This window comes from Lipophrys pholis, assembly GCF_963383615.2.
Source record: "Lipophrys pholis genome assembly, chromosome: 14".
Classification (NCBI taxonomy): domain Eukaryota; kingdom Metazoa; phylum Chordata; class Actinopteri; order Blenniiformes; family Blenniidae; genus Lipophrys; species Lipophrys pholis.
In genome coordinates, this window is record NC_137633.1 from 23,099,162 (window position 1) to 23,126,508 (window position 27,347).

The window sequence follows — 27,347 nt, forward strand, 5'->3', positions numbered from 1 at the left end:
GTGTGTGTGTGTGTGTGTGTGTGTGTGTGTGTGTGTGGGTTAGAAGTTAAGAAACTTGGGATTTGAATCTCGCTGATAGCATCTTTTAAGCCTCCTCCGTTTCTGACAAAGCTGTTTGTTTTCACTGGGAGTTTCTTTTCATCTCATTTAAGTTTGTATTGTCGCCGCTCAAAGCTCCCAGCAAATTGCAGCGAGCAATGCAAACATCGTGTGTGCAGACGATCCGTGTCGGCTGTGAAGAGTTCAGCCGCGTGTCGAGCTGCGGGAGGCCGCTGACCATTAAATGGTTCCCCTCCGCCTGCTGATTCAATGTGGCGTGTAAATCCAGTGGATCTGCTCACTTTTCATGGTTCTTGGAGGTTAAATGAGCTGCCTCTACATTAACTGCTGCTGTGCAGGTTGATTGTGATCCCCAGTCCAGGTGACACAAATAAGTTCCTGTGTCATCGTCACTGAGGTGGTGGGGGGTGGGGGTGGAGGGAGATGGGGGGGGGGGGGGGGGGGGGAATCAAGGTCTCACTTTCAGTTGTGTCCCAGAGCCAGGAGGGAGGACGGTCACCCAGAGAAGTAGAAACCGGAGGTTCAATGATCACATGGAGTTTCTGTCCCCAGATTGTAATGATTTGGAATAATAGTATATAAAAGTAAATAAAAGTGATTGCTGCAACTTGCGGGAATATTTTATGACTGAAAATTTATTTTTACTTTAACCCTTTGTAAAGCGTTTAATGAAATACAGGTAGAAAGATTTATTTCTCATCAGTAAATGTAAATTTAGATGTAAAAAAATTTATTTTTTCAGAATTTAGAGCAAAAAACAACAGAAGACAAGCAACTTAGTGCATTATTTGTAAAATAAAATGAAAAAACGCTGTTATGACTCACTTACTTCTTAAATAAAAGTATCTCATTTCATTGTGAGAAAGTTATAAGTTGACATAATTTCATGCATCTTAATATCCAGCACAACTTGTTTGTGTATCACGAGGAGACGAATAGGTTGCTTTTCCCCCAAACTGCATCACTTTCTGCGTTTCTTATCGATGCAAAGGAGTTTGATCTTCTCATTTATGTGGAAGTTGTGGTTTTTATGGAGGTTTTCCGTGTCCACAGAATCAGTCTGGATATAAAAGTTAAAAGAGGTGCAAATGACATCTACTCACATTACTGTGATAAGGTAACATTTTTGAGTATTTTTTATGAAGTATGAACTTAATGTTCTCATATTTAAGTACAATTTACACCACGTGATCGACTGCTGAAGCCATAAGCTGTGAAAACGATGGTTTAGCTGTTTATTCTGACATTAATATTCAAACGGTTTGATCTACATTTCATTTTAAATCGGGTCAGTCCTATAATGTCCTAAATTGTTGCAATAAACCTTATTCTTTCAATTGTGATGCATCAATTCCACCTATAACACATTCAGTTGTGAAGAGTTGTGCTCTCATGAGATTATTAGTTTTAATCTACATTAATCAGGTTTTTATTTTTTCCAATATTAAAAGGAAAAAACACCTGCAGATCTCACATAGATATCTTAATGGCTAAATGTGGTCAAATTAAGTACTTTGAGGTGTTGAAGGAGATAAAATCTCAGTGCAAAAAAACTGTTCTTATACTTTACTCAGCTCAGCCAATCAGCGCCTCGGACCGGGCAATTGCGAGCGAAGCCCCGCCCCCTCCGCCACCTGTAATCCAATCCGCGGCCTTGTCACAGGTAAAACCGGCCTCAATTTCTCAGCATTGCCCCAAAAAAGCGAGAAAAGCCGACAAAACCCGTTCTCTGAGTCGGGGACAGCTTGTTTGTTGCCGCGGCCCTCATCCAGTGTCTGCGGCGGAGAAAGAAGACGGATCGGATTTTCAGTACCAACTAGAAAGTCCAGTTCGACCGACCGAGATGTCACAGGAGCAGGACAAGTAAGTTGTCCTGTGACTCTCCACTTTCCTCCCGCACCGCTCACACTCACACTATAAGCTTGTAATAATGTTTTCCAGGATTCTTCTCAGTGTTTTTCTGCTCTTTACCTGAGCTCAGGTGAGCTCAGTATCTCCTCTCCTGCACCTGCTGCCTCTTTTTTTTTTTTGTTGTTGTTGTTTTATTTTTCTAATGTTCAGAATTTTTACGCATTAATGTGAGAGTGTCACAGGTATTTTTTGTTGTTGTTGTTGTCGTTTAGTTTAGTTTAGTTTTTAAACGTGTAAGTGTATTGCTGCTGTCAGGTGAGGAGGTGATCCTATCTGCTCCTTTCCCATGCACCGAGTCTCAGTTCACCTGTCAGCTTCAAGCCCGTACAGGTGAACCTCCACCTGCCGTGCGAGTCCAGGCGCCTCTTAGAATAAAAACAGTCCCGTGATGGAGCTGGGCGGTTTAGTGTTTGATTTAGCTCTAAGCTCCAACAGTTATGTGGATAGTCCTGATGATGTTTGTTCAGCAATAAATGTGGACCTCAAAGCTGTCAGTCTGCTGCATTCTGAAGACTCCCGGTCACAACAATATGTGGAAGAAAAGTGGGTTAGAATAACTGATAGTGTGCTGGAAGCGTGCTTTTTTTTTTTTTTTTTTTTTTTTATGTTTTTGAGGGCAATGACAAGGAGACTTTGGAGGGGAGTGAAACAGTACACCTGTTAGGCGTTGGCTCCACTACTAACACAGACAATGTGAGCAAGCACATCGCCACTGTGGTGGGTTTGCTGGATTTGACTCTACAAATGTGTCTTCATCTGTAGGAGCTCTCAAACTCTAGAAACAAGTGTACATTCATCTAAATACTCAGGGGGGGGGGGGGGGAGTAAAAAAATTTTATGCTGCATGTATCTGCCTTAGCGACTTCTTTTCACCACTAATTGCAATTTCTGTTTAAAAACAATCAAACTCCCTCATTGTTTTAGTCTTGGATTCTATTACCTGGACGATATATTGGGAGAAAATAGTGGATCTTATCGGGTTGCGTTTTATGAATAGCACAATTAGATATAGGATTACTAATGATCACTTTGCTCCGACCATTGAGAGGAGAGAAAAAAAAAAAGCTGCATTTGTTGTAGATACTCAACATGGAAACTGAGCCAGTCCTTCACACTTTATAGCAATTACTGTGTTGTGGAGGAAGAGAATCAGCACTGTGGGTTTGGTGACTGGAGATATGTGAGGAGAAGGAGGGAGGGTGTAGTGTGACCAGAACGTCTCTTACTTTAGACATAATATATTATGTTAAGAGGTTTGTTTCAATCTGAAAGTGGTTTTTTTTTTAAAACATCATTTCAGTGGAAAAGTGCACAAGTACACCAGCTTGAGTTTGTTTAAAAAAAAAAAAAAAGTGAGTAAATGTTTTTTATACCTTCTTTATACCTTCTTTGTCACGTTCTTGTTTTTATAACCACTGATGAGTTAAATGTATTCACATATAGAGTTTGCACACTGATCAAATCGCATGATGAAGTGAAGAGAGATTGTCCACCATTCAAAAGTTTTGTAAACAAATAGCTGACGTGGGACATTAGTTGTGTGTCGAAAATCACAAGTCTCACAAAATGGAAGAGGAGGAAGGCGGAGGGGGGGGGGAGGCGGTGTCTGTGCATCACGCCTCGTGATTATTTTTCTGTCATAAATAACAACGGCCAGGTGAGGTTAAATAACGCAGGAATGCGGCCGGGTCGGATACGTCATGGGCGGTCGGGCCCTGAACCAATGAGGAATCCCCGAAGTGGAGCCGTCGCACCGGACGAGCCGGTAGAGCATCTTCCTCTGGAGACGCCGCCGCCGCCGCGGTTCGATAGCTGAGATTTGTTGCACAATCATTGAAAAGCCTGAACAACAGGTCCAACAGATAAAGAACATCTCCATGGTTGATCTCTTCCACTTACAACCTGTTTGCCTGTTTTAAACCAGGCCGTGATTTTCAGGTCACGAGCCGGGCGGACGCTGGTGGTGGAGGAACGGAGAGTTTCTCCATTTGAAGGCTGTTTTCGCCTTTTATCATTGTGGAGACTGTTTATTGTTCATTGTGATGTTTTTCGGTTTTTTAAAACATTTTTCAAAGGTCATCAGTGTATAAACGACACACACACGCCCCTCTGTACTTCTCAGTTGTTAAATGGAGCCTTGAGCCTTTTCCTGTATTCCTTTATTTCTTGACTTTTTCTTGAGTTTTGGCATCAAGTTCTGACCCTAAGATGTGGGACCTGGGTTTGAATGCTGGCAAAAGATAAAGTCAATTCATTGTGTGTGTGTGGCTCATAAATAGATAATAATGAATCTCTATCAGCTCCTTCAATCACTCCTGAGTGAAGATGGTTTTCTTTGTTGGGACATCGAAGTAGGTTGTGTCCAACCTGTTGGAAACCCCGTTGGAAGTCCAGTTTATACACGTCAAATGAGACCAGTCTGCTATGTTTGCAGTAAGCGCGCCATCCTGGTTCTTCAGAACGAGGCTGGTTATGGCGGCCAGCGTCGCTCCTTCACCACAGAGGACGAGGCCTGGAAAACATTCCTGGAGAATCCGCTGACCGCCGCCACCAAGGCCATGATGAGCATCAACGGAGACGAGGACAGCGCCGCGGCTCTGGGCCTGCTGTACGACTACTATAAGGTAAAGCGGGGGGAACGTGTGTGTGTGTGGGGCCGAGCGCCCGTGGTGTAACCCGATCCAGTCGGTCGCACAGACACAGGGTGACCCGGGCTGCTCTGGATATGATGTGGTCACACGCTCAGCGGCTGTGTTTACCCTCGCATGCAGGTGCCCCGAGAGAAGAGAACAATACACCAGCCCAAGACAGACGCTCTGGTCTCTGATGTGGATCCCAACAAAAGGTAAACGGCAGTCTCTCCTAATAGCACCCCCCCCCCCCCCCCCCCCCCTTTAAAAAATGAAAGCGCGACAGAGGCCACCAGCTTAAAGAGAATAGAGAGAGTCAAGCTCTCCTGCTTTTTCTGATATTTAAATCCCTTTTTAAAAACTGTACACACCTCTGTAGTATTTCAGGGAAGGTTTGAATACATTTTAGAGTCAAACCCACTGAAACTGTTCTTTAACATTATTAGGTGAGCATTCATTTTAAAGACAGAATGAAACATAATCCAGTCAGATACTCACTCAATGGCACGAAACATTAAAAACAAAAATGATTGAAAGGACATAAAAGGTGAATAAGAAACGAGTGGATCATGTTATAAAGACCCATGCTGCCACCAAGATATATGAACTTTAAGAGCGTTTTAGCCTCGGCGCTCTATTTTAAACTAGACTAGAGCCGTAAACTACAAGTACTGCCACTCTTTTTTCTCGACACCAACATGAGAGCCAGTGATTCGTGTGTGTTACGTTCAGTCTTTATGCCGGTTGCAGACATCTGATCCAGGCCGGACACTCCATCGGTCCGCTCAAAGAAGGTGGCATGGAGAACCGGATCCAGGTCCCGAAGACACCCTTCAACATCCTCCAGCTGGCTCAGGACAAGAGGGGCCACTTCCCCTCCCCGGGTATGTTCACGCCCCACCAACTTTCTGATTAACACACGTCTTTCAAATAGGCACGTCACAACATGGTAAATCTGAATTTACGTTACATATAAAACATATTTTCTTTTCCCGGGGGAAAGTCACACTTTAAAATCTTAAAAATCACGTAACATCACTTCAGGTTCACAACGTTGGACTCTTGTCGGCACATGATCGGCCGTCAGTAGGAGAGTGTCAGTAATAAACAAGAAGTTCCTCAGATATACGCCTTTCATGCCGTTTAACAAACAACAATCATATTTACCATGTATCTTGTAGCACAGAGTCATTTCAGGTTTAATAAAAAAGCAACATAAGCAGGGCAGCTTGTAGATGAAACCTGTGACTTTTCGTTGATACAGAAACAACTGTCACAGTTTCCATCGCCACCGTGCCAAACTACCCGCTGGTGAAGACGGAGGTGCCGGCCCACGGCTTCTCCGTGACCGTGCCCAACAACTGCAACGAAGGCGACGGCCATGTTGGCGTCTTCGACCGGCAGCTCCACAACACGGTCCAGTTCAGCCCCGGCGCGCAGTCCCGCACGCCCCCCGACTCCACCTTCTCCGAGAGCTTCAAGGACAGTTCCCAGGAGGCGAGTGTTTCCATCCCTCCTCTCCAGAGCGGCCCAAGCTCTCCCCACCAGCCTCCTCTCCTCCGCTCTCCTCTCCTCTCTCAGATCTCTCCCATCACACAAAGGGACATTCACCTGATCCCACGGAGCTGGCGGTGGGCTCAGCCTTCCCCGGTTTTATTTGAACATGCCAAAACAGTGGCCAGTGTGTTATTATGCCATTGTCTCACCTACACAATAAAGTGCTGTACTTTTCTCCTACAATAGCCGAAGCCTTTTCTCTCTCCTCTTTCTCTTTTCTAACCTGGAGGGGAATTACCTCAGTAACCCAACAAACCCCCGTATGGAGGCTTGAAAGGGACGGACGTGTTCAGTTTGATGAAGTTGTTATTCTGCTATAAAATTTAAAAAAAACTACAGATTAAGATTATTCCTAGTTTTTGATAAATCAAACTGAAGTTTCCATCTTTCTCTCTCTCTCTCTCTCTCTCTCTCTCTCGCTCTCTCATTTCTTTGTCTGCTGCAGGTGTTTTCCTTCCCAGGAGATCTCCAGTTACGTATGGCCTCCATGGCGCCTGAGGACTACACTCAGTTTGACACCATGCCGGGGTAAGTCACGCCGCCGCCGCCGCCACCGGCCCACCGTCCCAACTGCCAGCGCCGCACCGCTATTCAGCGTGTGACACCTCGCAGCAGAAAGGCTCCATTCATGCGGGTCACAGGGGAGACACCGGACGCTCGTCCACGTGGACAGACAGCGGCGCTGCCCGGCCCCTCTCCCATTCCACTCAACAGTTAATCTAAACAACCACTATGAGATGACCGTTCATGATGGTTTTTATCTTTATGTCTCTATACTTCAGGAACAATTTCGAGTACACTCTCGAGGCGTCCAAGTCTTTGCGTCAGAAGACCGGTGACGGGACGATGACGTACCTCAACAAGGGCCAGTTTTACCCCATAACCCTCAGAGAGGTGGACAACAAAGGTCTGCAGCCGGCCATCACCAAAGTCCGGGTAAGAGAACCCAACAACAACAAACTGGAAAATATCAGGAATACAGGCAGCTATGGCCGGATTTAATCTTATTATACCTATTCCTAAATATTTACATGCAACAGAAATATGAACGAGTATAGAAATATCTAAGTTCTTTTCATTGCTTAAGACAGCGGTCTGCAACCTTTATGACCAAAAAAGACGTGCTCGTGATTTTCCACCAAATCAAAATATCTGAAGCCACAAAACAAGTTTAACCTTCAAAATGAAGCTGACAGAGCTTCCAAAGTTTCATACATAGATAAAGTAGTTTTGAAACACGTACGGAAACTATAGCTTATTTAGCTTTTATGAAGTTACAATTACAATTTGGGATGGTGAACGTTTCATTACATCTTTAGCCGTTTTTCTATGTCAGATTAACATTTTAGAATAGAATAGAAATAGTTTATTAATCCCAGAGGGAAATTCCTTTACCAATTGCTCCGCACAGAATAAATAGAAAGAAAGTTGACTATCAAACAAGACGGGATAAAAGTAAAATAAAATAAAAATAAGATCAAATGTTTGTTTGGGTGTCATTTAGTGAAACCTTCAGAGAAACGCTAAAGACTCCCTGAAGGTTTCACTAAATTCCCTGAGACCTGCAGCTCATATTCTAATCTGCAGGCTGCAGAACCCTGGCTTAGAATATTTTAGACTTTAGACTTTGCTTTATTTATTTTGTCATTTTTATTAGTTTTTGGCTAATTCATTGTCCTATACATTTATTTTACATTTTGTTTTTTTGATTTTATCTATTATGATATATTCGATTTTTTTTTTCCCCTCTGAATTTGAATATTTCCCTTTTGTGTGTGTGTGTGTGTGTGTGTGTGTGTGTGTGTGTGTGTGTGTGTGTGTGTGTGTGTGTGTGTGTGTGTGTGTGTGTGTGTGTGTGTGTGTGTGTGTGATCAGAGTGTAGTGATGGTGGTGTTCGGAGAGGAGAAGTGCAGAGACGATCAGCTCAAACACTGGAAGTATTGGCACTCACGACAGCACACGGCCAAACAGCGATGCCTCGACATCGGTGAGATCTTTTTAGATGACAATATTATTTTGGTTCTATTTTTTTTCTAATTTTGTCAAACTATCTGGATTGTTTTAGATCATGAAAATATTAAAATTGTGTGTCTTACAGTATTAAAATGTTTAAAAATTGTTGTAACCTAAGATTTAATATTTGCTGTTCTTTCAGCAGGAGGCCACAATTATCCCCCAAAAAAACCAATATAAAAATGCTTGAAACTTTATAATTTATATGTCATGTCTCTTGAAATAACTGACAACTCAATTAACCTTTCAATGATAGTGATGCACCTGTGTATGAATATATATATTTTAGAAATACCTGTATGTACATTTCCCCGTTCCTTTCATCGATTTGATCGTTTTCTGATAGTATAATATATCATTTCCTGTTTAACCGTCTTTTTTCAGGAGTAATCTGTTCCAGATGTCATATACTGTACACTATAGCACACTTAAAAAGGAAAGCATTATTACATAAATACACATTTACACCTATATAGGATATGTGTAGTTGTGTATTTATGCAAATGTTTTTACCTTGAGTTGAGTGACTTCCAAAAAAAAAAGAACAATGGATTGAGTCTGCAGATAAAACGTCTGAGGAGGAAGTTTGTTTGTGATGCTTCAGTTTTGTTAGTGAGTTGAATCCAGGAAACGATGTGTTTTCACCACTTTGACTGGATTTTGTCCCGCTGTCGTTCACTGAACTGTCTTCTAATGCACCATATTGTTCTCTGTACATCCTTGACGGTTGAACTGTTTGATTGTGCAGCTGACTACAAGGAGAGCTTCAACACCATCGGAAACATCGAGGAGATTTCCTACAACGCCATTTCCTTCACCTGGGACACCAACGAGGAGGCCAAAGTAAGAACAGAGCGCTTCGATCGGGAGCTTTAAAACTGCGGGGGGAAACTCTCACTCACACGTGCTTTTTCTCACAGCAGATAGTATTATTTAGGTTTTTTTCTACGTATTATAATGTCTTAACTTCCACCCTGCACCAAACCTTAGTTCATTGTTCTAATTGATCGCTATTACAGTCACGTTAAATCTGTTTAAAGGATATAATCGATGATTTTACCCATAACTTATTTCCTTTTATCATGATTTTGCCTCAGCAATTTTAAAGGAAAGATATTAAAATCAAATTCCCCAGTTTGATCAAGCAGTTGTTTGTCAAAGTATGAAGGTCAGTGTTTCAGTCTTCATGTTGAGTCAATGATAAGTCCAATAATTAGTTTACAAAGTCCCGGGTTTTGACACACTTCCTCCTCATAAACTGCTAATATGAGCCTTAAACTTTTCACATCAATCCACTTAAGCCAAAAATAGCCGGGCTCTCTGTTTTTAGGCCACATGTGTAATGTTTTCTCCAGGAAAGGCCGTCATTAGGATTAAAAACAGGCTTTCTTCTGACTGTTGTCGTCACCCGGTGTGTTCACTGAGATCCTCCAAAACACTGGTTTGATCAAAGAGAGGATGCTGTCGGCTCGGGGGTGTGTGTGTGTGTGTGTGTGTGTGTGTGTGTGTGTGTGTGTGTGTGTGTGTGTGTGTGTGTGTGTGTGTGTGTTTTCCTGCTCTCGCCCTCCTGACTGATCCAACCTGCCTGACTTTCGCCCCCATTGTGATGCTGCATGTCAAGCTATTTTCTCAGAGGAACAAAAGAGTGCAGGAATGAGGAAACTCAGCAGGGGGCAAGGAGGAGCAGATGAGAGCTGGTTGAACGGGTAGGAGAGGTGGCGGGAAGGAGGCGCGTGGCTGTTTTCTACTCCACTTTTATTGTGAAAAGTGCTGACGAGCCAGCAAACAGAGAAAGGGACAGCCTGACGCTGCAGCACACACACTCCTCTCCAGGCTACACTTTACATAAATAAAGTCACACCAGGATGTGGGTCTAACGGTCTCATGACTCCAGGGCCTCCGTAGGATCTTCATCCTGGTGTGTTTTCATTACTTCACCGCGTGCAACCGCCCTGTGACGCTGTTTGAGCATCACCTAATTGAGGTGTTGAGTTACTGGAGAAAGGAGGCGAGAATGTTTGAACCCAGTTTGCTTAATGGTGTGTGTGTGTGTGTGCGTGCGTGCGTGCGTGCGTGCGTGCGTGCGTGCGTGCGTGTGCGTGTGCGTGTGTGATAAAGTAATGTGCAGATCTCATTCAGTCATGTTATCAGGACAGAAACAAAAACTTCAAAACTCATATTAGACACCAACATATTAGAAGAAATGTGTTTCCGTTTACAAAGTGGCGTGTGATGGTTGTCGTTAATGTCACGGTGAGCCCTCGGGACGTCCTGTGTGTCCATTTGATTTCCCCTGAAGTGATGGAGATCTGACTGCGTGTGTGTGTGTGTGTGTGTGTGTGTGTGTGTGTGTGTGTGTGTGTGTGTGTGTGTGTGTGTGTGTGTGTGTGTGTGTGTGTGTGTGTGTGTGTGTGTGTGTGTGTGTGTGTGTGTGTGTGTGTGTGTGTGTGTGAGTGTGAGTGCATGCTTTGCCCTTGGGGTGATTGCAGAGCAGCATGTGTGTGTTAATGGTGTATTTACAGAAGGCTGGACCTCCCTTATGTATAGTTTGTGGTGCAGCTCTGGATGTGAAACGGAGCTTGTTTTTTTTTTTCTCTGTCATGTTTTATTTTTCTCCTTTAGTCTTTTTTTTCTAGAAGCTTTTTACACTTTCAGCTGTTTTCTCAGCTTCGATCTAAAGTCAGGTCACCAAACATCCTGCTCCCCTCACGTCCTGTCTGAGGAGTGAATACATGTACTTGAACTGTTCGGCACTTTGCACGAACCCGCAAGGCTCTATTACTCTCACAAATGTAAAATATCTCAAAAATGTAGATTGCCTCTAATCTGCTGTCTCGGTGCCGCTTTTTAAAAAGAAGAAAAATCCCATTTGCCATGTGAAGTGTAACTTTTTACATTCTGTTAGTTTAATGGTTTATAATATGACCTCAAACACTTGAGAAGACATTTTGTTAAAACTAGATTTTCTAAAGTGGAAGTTACTCAGAATATTATTTTACATATTTTTCATTGACCTGTCCTGTAAGACTTGAAAACAAAGCCATTATTTTGTTGTTGTAGTTTCATTTTTCAAAGTTATTTTTGTAACACTGATAGTAGGAGTGATGTATTACCGCTGATACGCTGATCTTTTAGATAAATATTGTTTTTTTATACAAGTCAAATGTCTGCCCATAAATTCAAGACATGCTTTGAAGATATGTGAGTTATTAATAAGCCTCAAGAAAAACCTAATTTCATTCAGTATCAGTTGATTATGTTGAGGCTCAGCCAAATGTCCTTTTTCAAATTAAAATATGATCATCATCCTCTCGCCTTAAAGTAATGAATATTTTTGATAAATGGAGTTACTTAATAGAATCTTTATTATTTATTCATCTTTTGATACATTTGTTGTTGTTTTTTTCACCTTTAGCAGGACAAATGTGTTGTGAAAAACAATTCCTTCCAGAACATAAACGGTGACTATGCTGGTATCAGTTGCTTACCTGTCAGATCCTTATCTGCTAGATGTGTTCAGCTCTTCCTCAGTCATTATGTGTTGTGTTGACACAATGATGAGCTGTTTTCAATACAAGCACCAGCAGGACAAAGAGTTTCACTCAGCATGTAAACACTGAGGTTCACCAGAAGGGGGCAGCACAGCACAGGAGACTGAGGCTGCAGTAAAAGTCATCAAAGTAGTGTTTGCTTTAATTGCTAGATGCCGATTTAAAGTTGCATTTTATTTAAGTTGTCTCATTTGTTGTGTCTTCCTCCGTCCCCCTGCGCAGATCTTCATCTCTGTCAACTGTCTGAGCACAGACTTCTCCTCTCAGAAAGGGGTGAAGGGTCTCCCTCTGAACCTGCAGATCGACACGTACAGCTACAATAACCGCAGCAACAAGCCCATCCACCGGGCGTACTGCCAGATCAAAGTCTTCTGTGACAAGGGCGCCGAGAGGAAGATCCGCGACGAGGAGAGGAAGCAGTCCCGCAGGAAAGGGAAGGTGGCTGACCTCAGCTCAGGCATGCCATGTAAGTCCGTCTAAAGCTGTGTGTCATGCACGAGGAGGACGTTTCAACTTCTCTCTGTCCATTCAACGTTCAGCCCAGAGTGTCTGCCCCAAAACTGCAATTTTTCTACTCGAGTGTACTCGCAAGGCCTCATTTTAATGACACGGCACGAGCTGATTTCAGTTGAAAAACAAAACGATCCACTGCCAGCAGTTTGCACAAACACAGTGGATGAGTGAAGCAACAACAGAGATGACGACCAGGGTTACTCTGCTTATGTGAGCCAAGTGCACCCAATGTTCCTCTGAACATCTCGTACGCATCAGTGTTGCTTACAACCTGCCCTGTGGCTCAGAAACCAGCTTCTAATGTTGCGTCTGCATAAAACACATGTTGATGCGGTGGTACTTTCTGTTTCTCCTCTCAGTCGGGGATCCAAAACTGCCCATGCTTCAAAAACGCAACGACGTCACCATCTTCAAGATGATGACGGACCTGGAGACGCAGCCGGTGCTGTTCATCCCCGACCTTCACTTCTCCAACTTCCAGCGTCACGTGAGTGCCACAGACACCCCTCACTGCCAGAGCGAGTCCTTCGACTCATCTTCATGTGCCACTAGCGTCTTAGGTGGTCCGTAAACAGTTTGTGTTGTGGCCTCCGCCCACTCCTCCGCCCGCTGGGTCAGCCTGACCTGCCTGCTGGAGAGTTGGCAGGAACACCCCGTGCTGCTTTGCAACTTTGATATGAGTCCTACATTCTGATGGCAGAGATTCGGACTGCTTACTCACATGATGAATCATTTACAAGTGCCTGTAAACAAGCCGGGGGTTGCAGAACATACCTGCACAAACACGGTTATTATTTTCCCCAGGACTAAAGCAGCGGATATATTTAGACACATTCAGGGAGTGGGGTGCAGCTTTCTTACAGAATGTCACTGTTTCCCGAGGCATGTCTGATTTCAAGGCTGCAATTAGCCAGTCACGTTTTTATCATTTGGAGCTGCACCAACACCTTTTTCCGGTCTGGACTCTTGAGCTTTGCCTCGTCCAGGTGAACACGTCACTGACTCACAGGTAAACATGCTGCACATCAAACCTGCACAAATCAGGCTCTTTGGCTCTTTTATTTAAATCTTTTTTTTTTCTGTGTGGTCATTTTCACCATCAAAACAACAACAACACCAAAAGAGAAAAAAGAAAAAAGAAGAAGCTATGTCCATTGAGAAAAATGATGCGTGCGCTTTGACTGCCCCCTGCTGGTCACATGTAAACCTGCCAGCAGACCTGGTGGCTCCTCTTCTGTCCCTCTGAGTTTACTTTGCGACAGGAGGTTTATTTTGGGCAACTCCAGAAACACTGAACCTGGCTGAACTCCCGAGGCCGTGCTATCAGTTTCTGATAAACTGAGGGTTTACTGACTTTTCCCTCAGAATAGAATCCTATAAACAGCTAAGGTGGCGATCAATACCGTTGCAGGGCAAACGGTTCACAAAGCATCAGCTTTCCAAGAATAAGAGTGACTGTTTCTTTCATCAATAATTAACTGAATTGATTTTGTTTTTTCCCCCCCAAGCATGAATGCAACAGATCCACTGGTTTCAGCCTCAATGAAAGATTCTTTCATTTGAGGTCAATTTAGTTGTTTTGTTTAACATATTTTTTACTCACTGTTCGAAATAGATTTTTTTTTTTACTTTCAATTAAACTCACAAGCACATAACCCAGATTTCTTATTTGTTTTTTAAGTTGAAGGATTTGTTTAGAAAAGTGATCAAGTGTGAAAACCCTGGGTGGAATGATATATTTTATTTATTTATGTTTATAAAAAAAAAAAAAAAATGACAGCAGAATAAATGAGAATGACATAGTTTAAAACTTCCTGTTCACAGTAATTCTTGTGAAACTCAAAACTGATCGGACTTGGTTGTTGACTTTGACTCTATTGATTGATTGCACCGAAAGCTTTCTGAAAACGTCAAAGATCTTTTGTGAGTTTTTACGGTCAGTAGAAACAAACTGCATTCTACTGTATTACATAGGCTATGTAAGTACAGAAAAAAAGTTAAAAGCAGTAATTTGACCAAAATGTCCCACATTTCACCATTTATCTCTTTTAAATAAAAGACTTTTATCATTCAATTTCTGAGCACATCAGGCATCCTTTACCTTTCTCTAAATGTAATTGGCTGAATCTGGACCTTAGAATAAAGGTGCACTCATGTTCAGAAAGTCATGTGAAAGCATGGCACTTCTGTTCGGCTTCTCTACCAACGCACAAAGAAGATGAAGTCATAATAAAACATGTTTAGCAGATGTTGAAGTAAGTAAACAATCAGTTGTTGACACTTCTCTTGTGTTTTATTTGCAGCCTTTCAACACAGAAGAAGGAGAAGACAGGTGAGTTCACTGAGGTGCTGATTTCACTCTTGTTTTATGGTCGTTTTGAACCGACATGACCTTTAGCTGAAGAAGCCGCGCTGCTTGCGTGTGTGTGTGTGTGTGTGTGTGTGTGTGTGTGTGTGTGTGTGTGTGTGTGTGTGTGTGTGTGTGTGTGTGTGTGTGTTAGCTGGATGTTAGGACTATTTAAGCAGTGTGTGTGTGTGTGTGTGTGTGTGTGTGTGTGTGTGTGTGTGTGTGTGTGTGTGTGTGTGTGTGTGTGTGTGTGTGTGTGTGTGTGTGTGTGTGTGTGTGTGTGTGTGTGTGTGTGTGTTAGGACTATTTAAGCAGTGTTTGCATGTGTTGTGTGTTTCTACTGCAGCTCAGGCATGAAGAGATTACCCTTCAGTGATGATGAATTCGGCCCGCCCCCAAACAAGATGGCAAGACCGGAGGAGCCAAAGAAAGGTGTGTGTGTGTGTGTGTGTGTGTGTGTGTGTGTGTGTGTGTGTGTGTGTGTGTGTGTGTGTGTGTGTGTGTGTGTGGTTGCTGTGGTCGGCCTCGGAAGCTACACAAACACAAACACAAACACACACACACACTCCCTGTCAGGGCCATGTGATTATTCCGGGTCTTTGAAAACACACACACGTGCCCGAGGCCTCCACTGACCCCACAAAATACCACCGATCGCTCTTTACCCCACATCCTATTCATAGACTTACAACTTTTCCTCACATTACCAGTCAAAGGATTGGACGCACCTTCTCATTCAATGTTTCTGCTTTACTTTCTCCACTCTTTACATTGGAGATTCTCACTGAAGGCATCAGAACAGTGAATGAACACAGATGGCGTTATGTAGCGAACCAAAAAGTGTGAAATAACTCAAAACACGTTTTAGAATTTAGATTCCTCAAAATAGCAACCCCTTTGCTTTGATTACGGCTTTGCTCACTCCCGTCCTTCTCTGGATGAGCTTCGTGAGCTCGTCACATGAGATGCTGAGCACTCGTTGGCCCTTTGGCCTTCACTCTGCCGTCCACCTCATCCCAAACGTCTGGATGAGGTTGAGGCCAGTTGACCGTGGATCCAGGTCATCTGGCAGCTCTCCATCACTACTCTTGGTCCAACAGCCCTCGCCCAGCCTGGAGGTGTGTTTGGCTTCATTGTCCTGGTGGAAAATAATGGCGTGCCTCTGCAGGATGCTGTGGTCGCCATGCTGGTTCAGTGTACAAAGCCCCCCCCCCCCAACCATCAAGTTCAAGGACGGATGTTGTCCTGGTCTCGTCAGACAAGCTGCCACAACATTCAAAGATCGGACCTTCTGTAGGAGCCTTAATACTCATTCCTTGTGTTTCTCGGCCCAATCAAATCTCTTCTGCTTGTTGTTTCTTCTCATTGGTGGTTTCCGAGCAGCTATTGGACCATAAAGTCTCTTCTGAGCAGTTGATATAGAGATGTGTCTGCTACTAGAACCCTGCGGTGTTTATCTGGGCTCTAATCTGATGGCAACTTCTGATTTCTGAAGCTGGTGACTTGTAATGATCCTCAGCAGCAGATGTCGGTCCTCATGTTTCATCCTAGAGCTCGATGGTTCTTGCGGCTGCACTTGGGGACACAGTCAAAGGTTTTTAGAAATCTTCCGGACTGACTGAGCTTCAGTTCTTAAAGGAAGGATGGACGGTTGTTTCTCTTCAGTTTGCTGGTTGGTTCCATAACATGGTTTCTAACAGTCGCCAACCTCACTTCTGCACGACTCAGCTGATGGTTCCAAACACAGTGAGAAGACGAGGGTGAACCTGACGAGGCTCAGCTGGGAAGTGAAAAGCATTTCTGTGAGAGGAGACCGCAGCGCTGTCCATAAAGCGAAGGGTGGACACCTTGAGGAGACTAAAATGAATATCAAGTGTTGGGTTATTTCACACTTTTTTGTTTACTACATAGCGATTCCATAAATTCCTGCTTGTCTGAAGCCTGAAACATTTAAACTGTCAGGAGCAACTTTGCTCTTGTGTTTTGAAGACGTTTCCCCTCTCAGATTCTCCAAGTGTCGTCGGAGTAGCAGTCATTGATCCAGTGTCAAACTTCCTGGTGTTTTTCACACGATAATATTACTTATTTTTTAGATTCATAAAGAAGCTTTAGTTTTCAACTGTCATCACAAATGTATTTTATTTTCTTGTCCAGAATATCCACGACAGAATCAATCGTCATTTTTTTAATTTTATTTATGCCATGGGAGAGCTTCTGATTATTCCTACTGAGTTTATGTTGGCACAGATACATTTCTTCACACTTTTAAAACCTTCATCTAAATTATATTTCAGTTAGTTGTTGAATTGTATACATTTTCCACCTTTCCATTCCAAGCTGGAGTAGCAGAAACTCCCCACCTCTGAACCTGGTTCTGCAGGTTTCTTTCTGTTAAAAAGGAGAGTTGCCTGCTCACGTGGAATTGTTGGGTTTTCTCTTTAACGGTGCCTTCAAACGACGCTATATGTTCAATTGGATTTGACCCTTTTCCAGGAAGAAAACTGCCATTGTATTGATGTTTGATAGAAATTTGTAATTGCCAATCGTTTGTTGTGAACGCATGTTAATAATGATTTGTAACTAGGCTCCAGAACACAAAACACAAATTTGGGACGTTTGTCCTGCTGAATCAGGACGATGTTGAACGTTTTGTAGGAAAAACTTATCCAGTCTCACTTTGTCATTCAGTTTCAGTCCATATAAAGCCGTGGATAAAGATAGTAGACAAAGCAGTAGCTGTCACATTTAAGGACGTCAGTTTATAACAAGACCCTGCAACAGGTTGAAAGACAATACAACAAAGTGTTGTTTTTTTTTTCCTTCTGATGGGTTTGATCTATTTTGAGAGGATTGAGATGAGTGAATGGGAAGTGGGTGTTTCCTTTCACTTCTGCCGATCGATGTACCGTGGTAGTCTGGGCCCTCTGCCACTGCCACGGGTTTGGATGAAAGCCCATGCAGTGGGGTGAAACAACACAGTGTGCAGTTTTGTGAAGTATAGCTGCGGCTTTAAGGCTCGAGAGGCAGTGAAGCCACACGTTCTCAAACCCACACGCACGCCATCCAAAGCTATTTGATTTGACGTGAATCCGCCCCTTTGTGACAAACACTGACTTCTGTCAGATTGTGATGAGTCCACGACTGTGACGCCCGCCCGCCTCCTCTCTTTGCTTCCCCCACACAGTGCTGCTGTACGTGCGCAAAGCAACGGAGGAGGTGTTTGATGCCCTCATGCTGAAGAATCCCACGCTGAACGGCCTGGTGGAGGCTGTAAGTTATTCTCACTTCTCTCCTTTTCGTCCCGCCGGTGTCAAACCTCGCACTGCGCGGCGCGGCAGTGATGCAACGGAGGTGATCGGGGGAGAGGAGACAGGGGGTGGTTCGAGGGGGAGGTATTAAAAGTCACGCGAGGAGGTAAAATGGGAGTCGGGGGAACATAAGAAAGGTTGTAAAGAAGGATTGGATGTACATTCTGGGGAATGAATTGGGAGCAGCTGGAGGAGGTTGTTTTGGGGGTCATCGGGTTCACAGAGCAGAAGGTATGAGGGCCATATGCAGCCGTTTCTGAGAAGAGTGGAGACTCGGGAGTCTTTCGACACGAGGACAGATTGTTTATGTTCTGTGAGGAATTCAGCATTGAGTTGTTGTTGTTTTTTTCTCAACCAGATTTCAGAGAAGTATGAGCTGCCTCTGGATAAGGTTGGGAAGGTCTATAAGAAGTGCAAGAAAGGGTGAGTGTCACTCAATAATGTCCCCAACAACTTCTGGAAGTGGATTATTTCCCATTTCTATAAGTAATCCTGTGCAGAGCTTTTTCTTCACATTTAGTTTACATCCGGAATGAACATAATCAGGATGCCAATCACATGTCAATGCATCTTCCCATACTGGGTTTCATCTGTGTGTGCTGGAAGAGCCACTCCTCATACAGTCAAAACAGAGGGTGAAACTTTTGTGAGCTAATCAAACCAATCATCAATTACGCTGGCAGCAAAGATGCGTTTGAACCAATCAGGAGCTTTAAAAATAGACACACAGCTGTGACTGGCATCGCTGTTTCCTAAAAATTGAAGGTGAGGTATACGAGGTGATGATTACATTTGCATATTTGAAGTAATTGTGCTCATTTAAACTGCGAACCAGCTGCAGGATCCAGCAGATCTCTGAACGGAAACGATTCCTGGAGGTTGAAGCATTTTAAAGACACTTGAAGCTCATTGCAACACCTCTTTTTGTTTTTGTGAAGAACTAGTCAGTGACAGCGAGCACTAGAATTTGCCACGTTTATCTAATCAAATCTTTTTTTCTTTTTTTTATTTACTGATGAAATAACAATTTTCCACATAATCACATAAAGGGTAATGCATTAAGAGGAGCAGGACGGGTTGGCGGTGTGTTTGGTGGAACGTAGTGCAAAGACGAGTCCAGAAAACACAGACTTATTGGTATCTGAGGAACAAACTCATTTCAACCTGATATTTCCCTATAGAATTATTGAAGAAATGCAGCCTTGTGGTGTTGGTGTTTCTTCCCACTATGTTGAACAGTCGCCTCACATGCATTCACACAGACAGAACTGCCTGTGACCGAAGCGTTTCAGTGCAGCAGTGGAGAAAATGTGAACCCCCTCTCTTCTGCGTTTGCAGTATTCTGGTCCACATGGACGACAACATCATCAAACACTACTCCAACGAGGACACCTTCCAGATCAGCATGGAGGAGCTGGGCGGCTTGTTCAAACTCACCCTGACGGAGATCTGAGGGGCGGGGGCGGGGGCGGGGGCGAAGGTGCCGGGGAGATCCTGAACTGACCATTGAAGCCGTCAGGTTTACACGTCTGGCTTTGCTGTGGTTCTGGGACTTGATCTGGAGCTTGGATTGTTTTGGCCTCTGTGCTGTATTAGTGTCAACCAGAAGTCCTTCATGTGCTATTGAAAAGCCATAGCTCTTATTAGACGTAGAGATGTAAGTTATACATTTTCATTCACTCTGATATGTTTTCTTTGTCTTTGGATAAGTTTGATTGTTACAATACTTCAGTTTTGTTTTGTTTTACTTCAGTTTTTTTTTTTGTGAGAATGAGCTGCGGCTCAGTTTTTTTTGTTGAATTCTAGATTTGAAAAGCAATTACAGTGCTGCTATACCTCATGATATGTAAGCAGCGGAGTCAATAATTCACATGAGTTCTGGTAGGAGAAGCTGGTCGCTTTCTCTCTACAGCCATAGCACTGATCGCCGTCTATAACGTCAGGTATTTAGCACAATAAATATATGACAACAAGTGCTGATGGAGCCTCGATGGTTCAGTGTATTAATACTAAACATGATGTCAGTATTTAGTGTTGAAATAACTTTCCTCAGTCGCCACATTGGTAGGGTAGAAAAAAATTGTAAATATCTTTTCTTTCTTTTTTTTTTTTACTTTTAGCATAATACGCTATAAGATGACATGACATGGCTTTAAAAAAAACAAAACAATTTTTCAGGTCAATTCAAATAATGGCCATTCTTTGAATGTAGTTGAAATAGGTCAATGAATATCTAGTGCTGTCTGTGCAGGCTGTCCTGGAAGTGCAATATGAGATGTAGTTTCAGACACATTCAGAAAAAGATGCTCCACTGTCATCAGAACTACAACATAGAAAACATGCCAAGTGGGTTTTTTTGTTTTTTAAAAACTGGAATGATTTTTGTATATATTAATTAAAGCAAGGGGGGGGGTCTATTTTATCCATGTTTTCTATCTCAGTGCTTATTGTGTATATATTTATTAAGAGAATGGATGTGGGTTATTGCCTTTTTGTGTTTTTTAACCATATATAACCAAATTTCTATTAATCTTAATAATATAATGTCTTTTTTCTTTTTTATATGAAGCTATTATAACATTACATGTCAAGAGACAGAAAGGTCGAATGTTTTTAAGCGTTTTTTCCTTTTTGGAAGATATTTGATGCACAAAGTGCTCAATAAAAACCTCTCTCTTGGTCGCTGTCTTGTTTATTTTAATGTTAATGGAATGTGCTCGTCAAACTGATATGTTCACTTCAGGCTCAACCCACAGTGCATGATGGGACATATTCACACACACCCTCATATCAGGTTCACTCCAGGTCAGGAACATTAATCTTTCATTAAATCATAGAAGCAGCTTCTGTGCACCGGTTCCACTGAATGTTGTGAAATCTGTCAGTGGCTGGAGAGTTGATCTGTTGGAGAATTGGTGTGTTGGCAAAGTTGTTCTGTTGGCAGAGATTACCAGCGCCTGACCACAGGAACAGATGTCCAGGCATCAACTCTAACGCTCTGGGCATGAAACAGGAAGTGCAGCTTGGTCCTGGACACAGATACCTGTGAACATTCTCTGGGCTGTTCGGTAAAATGGGACACTTGTTTTTGTCAAATACTTTTAATAAACAACATTGCCATTTGTGGATTTAGTTGATTGGAGATTTGTCCTATTGGATACTGGGGGCATTTTTTTGTCATCTGACTCCACTTGCCTGGACATCTGCAATACGAGGCTGGTTGATAACGTCTATCTTAACTCTGGCTTTTATAATCTACTTCTGAGTGTCCACCAATCACACACAAGGAGAAATCAGACAGAGCTGCATATACTTCATCCTGGCGGCTCATCATTATAATAACAAACTACCAGGAGCGTATGCAGATCATCCGGCCAATAAGCAACAACACTGCGAGGCTGGGAAAGATCCCAGACCAGGTCAGAGCCTCGTCGGGCTGTTAGAGGTTTAAATAAAAATGAGTGAGCATATTCCATGAAAGGAGGCTGCCTGCCTATAATTTATTACAGTACCTCTTTGAACCATAAGGTGGTGTCATGGGTCACTCTACTGCGTTGCCTGTCTTTTAGTCTATTTGGGCTTGTAGCTGAAAACAGTTTCTATCACTTTATAACTTTTTACAAATTGTTGGAGAATTTTCAGAATCGAAGATAACACAAAACTAGCAAAACTTATATGTGACATGACACCTTGACCATTTATTCCTTTTCACAGCCATAGTTTGGCTTTTTGCTCTTGGGAATCATCCTGGTATATTGAGAAGCAGTGTTACAGTGATAGGGCAGCGTTTACGACTTTCCATTCAGTTCCATGGAGCTTATTTCCTGCTGCAACACACCCAGTTCACTGAACAGACTAATCCACTGATCATCTGATGGTTAAATAATCTACAGGGACCTCTGACCTACATCATATGTAAATATTAAATGGACTTTTGAGCTGTGTGACTTTCACACACTTAATCATCAAACAGCAAGCTGCTCCATTACCTTTGTGATCTAATTAGGTTCAGAGTGCCTTGCTCAAGGACACTCCAACACATGGATGGGGTGATATGAAGCCCTGAGCTGCCCACGTTGGGATTGGAGGCTGCACCGCCTAAGCCCCGTGGCCACTGATCCAGATTTATAGCCGAGCAGGAGGACCCAGAAAGGTTTCGACATGTGGATGCAGTGTGGAAGGACTCATAAAGGTAGAATTTAACCAGCTCACCATGGCAGTGCTCACCAAGAATTTTTTGTCACCTGAAACCTCCGTCACTCAAACTACAGTTTTACTCTTGCATCATGTCATGGAGTTGGCGAAAAACGCGCACGTATCACAAAACATCAGGAACTCTTTCTTCATGATGACATTTCAACAACATTTTACAGAACTGCTCACATTTCTCCGCTTTACAACAATTCTGTGAAGCTCTGTGACGCTGACTCCATATTACTAAATGAAAGTCTTCAATTTACACTTAACAACAAACAAAGACAGATTAATGATATGTTTAATTATAAAATAGTTTTACATGGAAAATCAACAACTATGAATTAAATCTAATCATTTCCACACAGTTATATAACATAATCAGGTGAAAGATGTACTGACAATTTATTATCAGTTTTACAAGCACAAGTGCTGTTTAAAAGAAATACTAATATACACACATAAAGTATCCTAATACCAAGTATTAGTTACATTTCAACTGCATTGAAAAGCATTGTTAATATTAAGCGCTTCATGTATTTTACCTGCATAAATATCAACATTCAAAGCATATTTCTCAAACAATGTAGTATAAAAGTCATATGACTGCAAAGAAATTCAAACACGACACAAGATTATGTATTATTATGTATTATTATTATAATTATTATTATTATTGTTGTTGTTGTTGTTGTTGTTGTTCTTGTTGTATTCACCTGTAATAGTAGGTATAGGAGTAATAGTACTGATAGTCGTAGTAGATGACGTAATTGTTTGAGTGAAATCTCACCCTTGGAACAAAGACCACTCATAAAAGTACAAGTACTTCAAAACGTTGTTTATCAGCAGTAATGTGAGTATGTGTAACGCTGTGCTCTCTCCCCTGGGAATATGAACTACAGTTTCAGGTTTGGTGCATCTTGAGTACTCCCTCCTGCCCATCAGGAGGGAGTACTCCTCTGGCCTCGGGAGTAGAAACTCAGTTTTAATCCATTCTCCTGTTGTCTCAGCTTCGTGTTTTAAGAGCATCATCATGGTGAAATATGAAGCATCACCCGGGTCTCTGTCATTGATCTCTTCAGGCTGACCTCCATTAAGTCGGAGTACCAGAGACTGATGGAGGTTCTGCTGAGAGAAACTCTTCAGGCAGCTCCTCTTCACTTCGGCTAAGGATTTAAGCTCCCTCTGAGTGACCGCTCAGCTTCCAGTCACCTCTCTGACCCACAAAACTTTCCCTTGAATTAATCAGCTTCAATTTCAGAATTATTGAAGCCGCTGAGTTCCTGAAAACACACAGAGCCTAACAAATCGATGCACTTCTTGGTCTGGATTAATTAGGCTCCTATAAGCAGCGAGAACTTCATTGTTTTTGGAAGTGATTGTATTGATCAGAGCCTGCCGCCAGCCGTTAGAGGTTACACCTTTTATTAGACGCAGTTTACTGAGTCCCGTGTAACGCAGATGATGATGAGATCTGAGATGTTCCTCGGCGTGGTGGTACGCCTCTGGTGGACCACCAGTGACCTCATTTGATGAGATTCAAACTGTAAAGCCTCGATTGGCTGGAGGCAACTTTCTGTCTTCAAAACTAAACAATATTACGTCTCGGATAAGTGCAGTTCCATATCTGACATTAAGGCTATAATCCAAATAACTAAACATCGTTTTCACATTTTATGACAGATCCAGTTTTGTTGATTATTTTGACAGCGTCGCATTAAGTTTACAACATCTGACTGTTCAAGAGGTATTAAAACATTGTTTAAACTTCTTTTGGACATTCATTGATATGTACAACAGACAGAGTGTGACAGAGTATTTCAGAGTATTCCAGGTATATTAAATCGTGCTATCCTGAGAGAGACGCCACACAAACTCTAAATTTAAAATATTTCTCACTTGACATCTGTAAATACCTAAATATGACTTACTTACAATGTTGAACATATGTTTGGAAACTTGTACTAGTTTTATGTGGACACTTTGTGGTTCAAACAGGTTTTTCATGCTTATATTTATTATATTTTTAGGTTAAAATTAAGTTGAATCACTCAGGGAAACAGCCTTTGGACAAAAAATGGGGCCTTGCACAACAGCAACAATATTTATTACAGCAATTTATTATGATCATCATTAACATGCAGTTCTTTTTAACTTATAGGAAACAGGAAGAAACACCAACTTTAAACCTTAAGCTGTGCTCCTGCAGCTGGGAACCAGTCGGAAAGGTTCCATCTCCCAGTTTACATGACAATAACAAGAAAGTAACATGGCCGCTTCTGGCATGTTTACTTTATTGCTGCTACCAAAGTGCAGAAAAGAGACAAACAAGTTCATCATGTCACACATCAATAATGAAACAAAGCTCAGATGGTCGGTTTATTTTTACTCCACGGCCATTACTTTGTTTCCCGCTGTTAACATGTCTAATTATAACAGCTGCTGTAAAGCAACAAGTCGGTTTCTCTGAAGTGGTCTCTAAATGTGTTGTCTATCAGTACCAGCAAAATAAGATGAAAACAAATAGTTTTGTGCTAGGAGTGAGTACATTTCTTTATGTCCACTGACACATGCTGAGTGTCGGTTTCTGGGAGCGTTCCCAAACCCCCTATTTTGCAGTGAGAAGCGGCAACTTTTCCGCTTCACCATCTCTTATAAACACACCAAAACAAAGTGAAACCTACTGTACGTCTCTAAAACCATATGTTTCACCAGCTGCTGTTGATGCACGAGATGCCCCAAAAACAACATTTAAAACAAAAGTGCATGACAACGTAAAAGAAAACCTAAAAGTGCAAATTTGACAAATCGCACCTGAATTATTTGTCAGGTTATTTTCTTCTGCTCCGCCACATGGTGCAGCGACAGTGTGGCAAGTGTTTGCCTCGAATCCACCTCAGCACAACAAATTGAGCTTTATTATGAATTGTCTCTTTTATCTGATGGATTTATCACACAAACTGCACATGTGCAGAGCGGCGCTGTCCTGAAGCGGCTCCTCACTAAAGCCTCCTTTCTCTGATCGTCAGTAAAGCAGCTTGACATATCTAACTTCAAATAAACGTGCTGGAATATGAAAAACACAAAATGCCAAGTGGAACTGAGCAACCTGCTTCAAAAGGTATCTCATGCTAATACCGGGAGCTAAATTTCCTTGGTGTCACAGTCTGATTTGCCACCTGTGCGTCCTTGGTACTATTTATTTCTGTGTACATATTTTCATTGTCTAAAGCACAGTGATGTTAACTGAAAGAGGCGGCTACTCGTCCATCTCAATGTCTGTCTTTCATTGTAGAAAAAAAAAATGTATTAATGAATCAATGCCACAATGTGATAATTGATTATGCTTAAATATAATTACTTTAGTTTCAGCTTTGTTTTGTTTTGTTTTGTTTTGTTTTGTTTTGTTTTGTTTCATTTCGTTTCGTTTCGTTTCGTCTCGTTTCGTTTCGTTTCGTTCAACAAAAGAACAGTTTAAGGGCCGTGGCGGCCTGGAGGTTGAAGATGCAGTCTTGGGATTGTGAGTTCACACATTCCTTTCCTACTGTGGACGGGTCACTACTGTGGCTCCATGATCATAACCTTTGACCCCCATCAGCTCCCTGAAGCGCTGTAACGTGGCTGCAACTCTGCACCCTAGAAAAAGGATGGGTCAATGCGGAAAAAGGAATTTCTCCAAGGGGATTAATAAAGTATGATTACCGTATAGTTCCCAATAGAAGAGCACCTCCCAATAGATGAGTTTTTTTTTATTCTTATCACCGCTCCACCTGGCCTGGGCTGGCGCACTATCAGTAGTGAGTTTAGTTTAGCATCTCTGAATCTGCTTCTGTTAAATCGTTGCTAAATGCACTGAAGAAATAACAGTGATAGAACAATGTGTACTTCTTTCTTGTTCTGGAAAAACAGCATTTCCCCTGTAACCAGACATTAAGACTATTACTCCTATCGTTTTATTTGATAATGTCACAAACTTCCATCCTCCGGCACCACACATCCTCAGACTGTCTGCAGAAAGCTCCCCCGGGGAGCCCTCCAACCCTCAGATAAACACAGAGACACTGCGTCGGTTGCTGAAATATACGACGTCGCCAATATATTGCACCAGACAGTTTGCCATGACCTGCCCAGTGTAACATGGACCCTATGTAGTGTCCTTTCTTATATTGTAACATGAGAGCAGGTCCCCGACTAGCTCAGTCGGTAGAGCCTGAAACTCACAATCTCAGGGTAATGGGTTCATGTCCCACGCCGGGCGCCACCTTCCCGTGGACTCACCACCTGCAGGAAAGGTTCTTAATCAGTGCAATGTGATCTGGGTGATAGTGCTCAGACTGGCACCCCCACGAAACGGAAATGGATAAGTGGGAGAAAATGGATGGATGGAAAATGACAGCAATTAATTTTCTCTACCTGTAAATGTCTACTTCGTTATCCATATGTGAGGACACTGGATGCCGAGGGCTGAATTTTTATATATATTCATGAGGAAAATATTGATAATAGAGTGTGATATGATTGAACTGATCTAATATTATATGACTAGTTACTACTCACTGATTTGAATCTTTAAATACTAACCACATATACGGTTTTCAAATGGAAGTACATTAATATGGCATCATTAGATTATTGCTGTAATTACAGTATTTACATTATTTCAGTATTTACATGTAGACAAATATTTTTGTATTTATTTCCCATTATTTATTGAAAGGTTGCAAAAAGTATCGCAGAGGTTCCAAAATGTTGACACAGGTCATCTTTGAAACTCAAACTACGAACTACAAAATAAAACAAAAATAAAATAAGATTTCCCTGACATTTATATATAAGCTACTGTATACATGCTGCCTTCCTGTGACGTGGAGCATCACAGGAAGGCATCAAGTAAAAAAAAAGGTTCACAATGAATGTACTTCCTGCCCGTAAGCAAGAATTTACACTTCTCATTTCCTTTTCAACAAGGCAGGGTTTTGGTTTTTTTCCTAATCTGTGAGATGGGTGCCTAAAATATAAGAATTATTCAAATCACTTTATTCCCATCTTTCAATCAATATTTTTATTTATAGAGATTTGTATGTTATTTTTCTACCAATTGTAGAACATTATCTTAGACATAATAATAAAGCCTATTGAGTAACCTATGGGAAGTCAATCTGAACTTGAGTCTGTGGTTATAGCAAATTATTTAAAAGGCTATATAACTAGATTTTCTATCCACAAAAAGTAGTTTTGAAATTAATGCATTACTTTTTTGGAA

General features: G+C 42.1%; 1 protein-coding gene across 1 annotated transcript; it reads left to right on the forward strand.

The window, feature by feature from the left end:
* Positions 1-1,765: 1,765 nt before the first annotated feature.
* On the forward strand, positions 1,766-20,569 carry grhl1 (grainyhead-like transcription factor 1). The gene is made up of 16 exons (XM_080480097.1): positions 1,766-1,923; positions 4,406-4,595; positions 4,743-4,816; positions 5,352-5,485; positions 5,866-6,098; positions 6,604-6,686; positions 6,941-7,094; positions 8,034-8,145; positions 8,920-9,014; positions 11,945-12,188; positions 12,595-12,722; positions 14,539-14,567; positions 14,929-15,014; positions 17,767-17,852; positions 18,249-18,313; positions 19,229-20,569. Exons 1-16 carry the CDS (start codon positions 1,904-1,906, stop codon positions 19,341-19,343), a joined length of 1,848 nt encoding a protein of 615 aa, XP_080336223.1. The 5' UTR covers positions 1,766-1,903; the 3' UTR covers positions 19,344-20,569.
* The last annotated feature ends 6,778 nt before the right edge of the window (positions 20,570-27,347 follow it).